We start from the raw sequence: 2,263 nt of genomic DNA, 5'->3' as shown, positions 1-2,263 counted from the left end.
ATAGACAACTAACACACAATCCAACAAAGTTTTTGTTATCTCCTGCAATGATAAGCAACAACCAAGATGAAGAAAATACAGAATTTATACCGATAACATCAGATACAATTGAAAAAATTGCTAAAACTTCTACTGCTTCTAAGAAATTAAGAAAAAGAGTGAGGATAAAGTTCAAAGAATCTCCACCGTGTAAAATACTTTGGCCTAGTGCATTGCCTGAGGAAATAAAAGTAGGATCAATTATTTAGAACAAGAAGAGCATGACTAAATTTTTCTGCAGCTTGGAGATAAACCAAAAAGTTGAATTCACATCTATTAGATCATGTTCAAAGAGATACGAGCTAAAATGTATCGTGAAGAAATGTGGTTGGAATGTATGTGCTACCAGAATAAAACAAATTCCACACTTTTCAGGGTGATAAAATTTCATAACAACCATGAATGCTCAGTTGATGCAAGAAAATCATATCAGAAGCACGCTACATCAAATTTTATAAGTGACCAAATTTTAGAACATGTTCGGGATAAACAAATTGAGGCTACACCAGCCTTTGTAGAAAGTGAAATGAAAAAAAAATTAGAATTGACATTGGATATCACAAGGCATGGCGCGCTATTCAAAAAGCTATTGCTTGTATAAAAGGAACACCGGAAGAGAACTATCAGATTCTTCCTTCATACCTACACATGATGGTGCATAGAAACCTAGGGACATACACTAGCATAAAAAGAGATGAGCAGAATCGGTAAGCAAAAAAATAGTAACCATCAGTCCGAAGTTTCAAATGTTCCTATTTGAAAACTTCACACCTTATGATTTGTTTTTGTGTTTCACCTGTACAGGTTTGCTTATATGTTCTTTGCTCTTGCGACATCAATAGCTGGTTGGTGTTACTGTAGACCCGTGATTGCAGTTGATGCAGCATTTTTGAAGTTAAAATATCGTGGTGTTCTATTTGTTGTTGTATCAAAGGATGAAAACAATCAAATATTTCCTCAATCTTTTGGTGTAGCAGATTCAGAAAATAATGATGCATAAATTTGGTTCTTCAGGGAAATGAGAAAAGCAATTGAAGTCCGCCGTAAACTAGTTTTCTTATCAGATAGAAATCAATCAATCACAAATGAGATTAGACAATTTTATCCTAAATCTCACCATGGTATCTGCCTCTATCACTTTGAGAAGAATTTAAAGCAAAGATATGCAAAAAGTATGGTAATGAATCTTTTTCAAAGCGCTGCAAGGTCATACAAACATGAAGATTTTAAATAGTTAATGTCCCAGATCAAAAGTGTTGACAAGAAAACATACAATTACATAATGGAAGAGTGGCCAGAGAGATGGGCTCGTTCGTGGTTCCCACGGCGACGTTATTATATGTTGACAACAAACATGGTAGAATCAATGAATTCCGTGTTACTAAAAGCGAGAGAGATGCCTGTTTTAAGAATGCTAGATTTCATCCTAGAAAAGTTGGGACAGTGGTTTTACGAACGGAGAAAAATAGCACATGAACCTTTTCACAAAGTATCAATATGGGCAGGAGAAGAGATGAATAAGAAGATAGACTTGGCTTCCAAAATGTTTGTAAGTATATTTATTAACTTCAGAATTTACTTCAGCATATTTTTTCTGAAGTAATTAACTAATGCATAATCACTTCAGCTTTTTATGACTGCAGTGATTTACTGCTTACAGATAAAAAACTTCATACTTTTTCTTTTTGAAGAAATAATACACTAATATAGTTTTTTTACTTTTTTATTCCTTCTTAGGTGTTCAACCTTGATTCAATGTTGTTTAGAATAAATAATAAAGGAATGGAATTCATTGTGGACTTAAAGAAGAGAACTTGTGACTGCTTAGAATTACAACTTGATGAATTGCCATGTCCACAAGTAATTGCTGCTATCAATAAGAAATATTTGCAGAAATCTAACTACTGCTAAAAATGGTATTCAAGGAAAATATAATTCAAAACATATGAAGGGCATGCCAATACTGTGGGAGATCAAAATTCATGGGATATACCACAAAATATAGAATCTCAAATCACAAAACCTCCCGATGTAGAGATTCTACAAGGAATAAGACAAAAGAAGAGGTATATCCCTGCGACTGAATCAGTACGATTGAAGTCTACCAAATGTAGTCGCTGGTTGCTATAAATAAATTGGGCATTACAGAAACACTTGATTGTCCAGTACCTCATCCATATTCCAAGAAATATGTTGAAAAATACTCCAACGTTCAATAATACTT

General features: G+C 33.7%; 1 protein-coding gene across 1 annotated transcript; it reads left to right on the top strand.

Moving 5' to 3' along the window:
• Window positions 1-1,276: 1,276 nt before the first annotated feature.
• LOC142175364 (uncharacterized) lies at window positions 1,277-1,950 on the top strand. Its single transcript, XM_075241947.1, has 2 exons — window positions 1,277-1,588; window positions 1,777-1,950. Exons 1-2 carry the CDS (start codon window positions 1,277-1,279, stop codon window positions 1,948-1,950), a joined length of 486 nt encoding a protein of 161 aa, XP_075098048.1.
• Window positions 1,951-2,263: the final 313 nt, after the last annotated feature.

This window comes from Nicotiana tabacum, chromosome 21, assembly GCF_000715075.1.
Source record: "Nicotiana tabacum cultivar K326 chromosome 21, ASM71507v2, whole genome shotgun sequence".
Lineage (NCBI taxonomy): Eukaryota > Viridiplantae > Streptophyta > Magnoliopsida > Solanales > Solanaceae > Nicotiana > Nicotiana tabacum.
The sequence above is the reverse complement of the archived record's forward strand: the minus strand, read 5'-3'. Positions and strand labels throughout refer to the sequence as shown.

Coding starts and splice junctions, on each gene's coding strand:
- LOC142175364 (XM_075241947.1), top strand. CDS start 1,277: ATGTCCCAGATCAAAAGTGTTGACAAGAAAACATACAATTACATAATG. Junction 1,589..1,776: donor ACTTGGCTTCCAAAATGTTT/GTAAGTATATTT, acceptor ATTCCTTCTTAG/GTGTTCAACCTTGATTCAAT.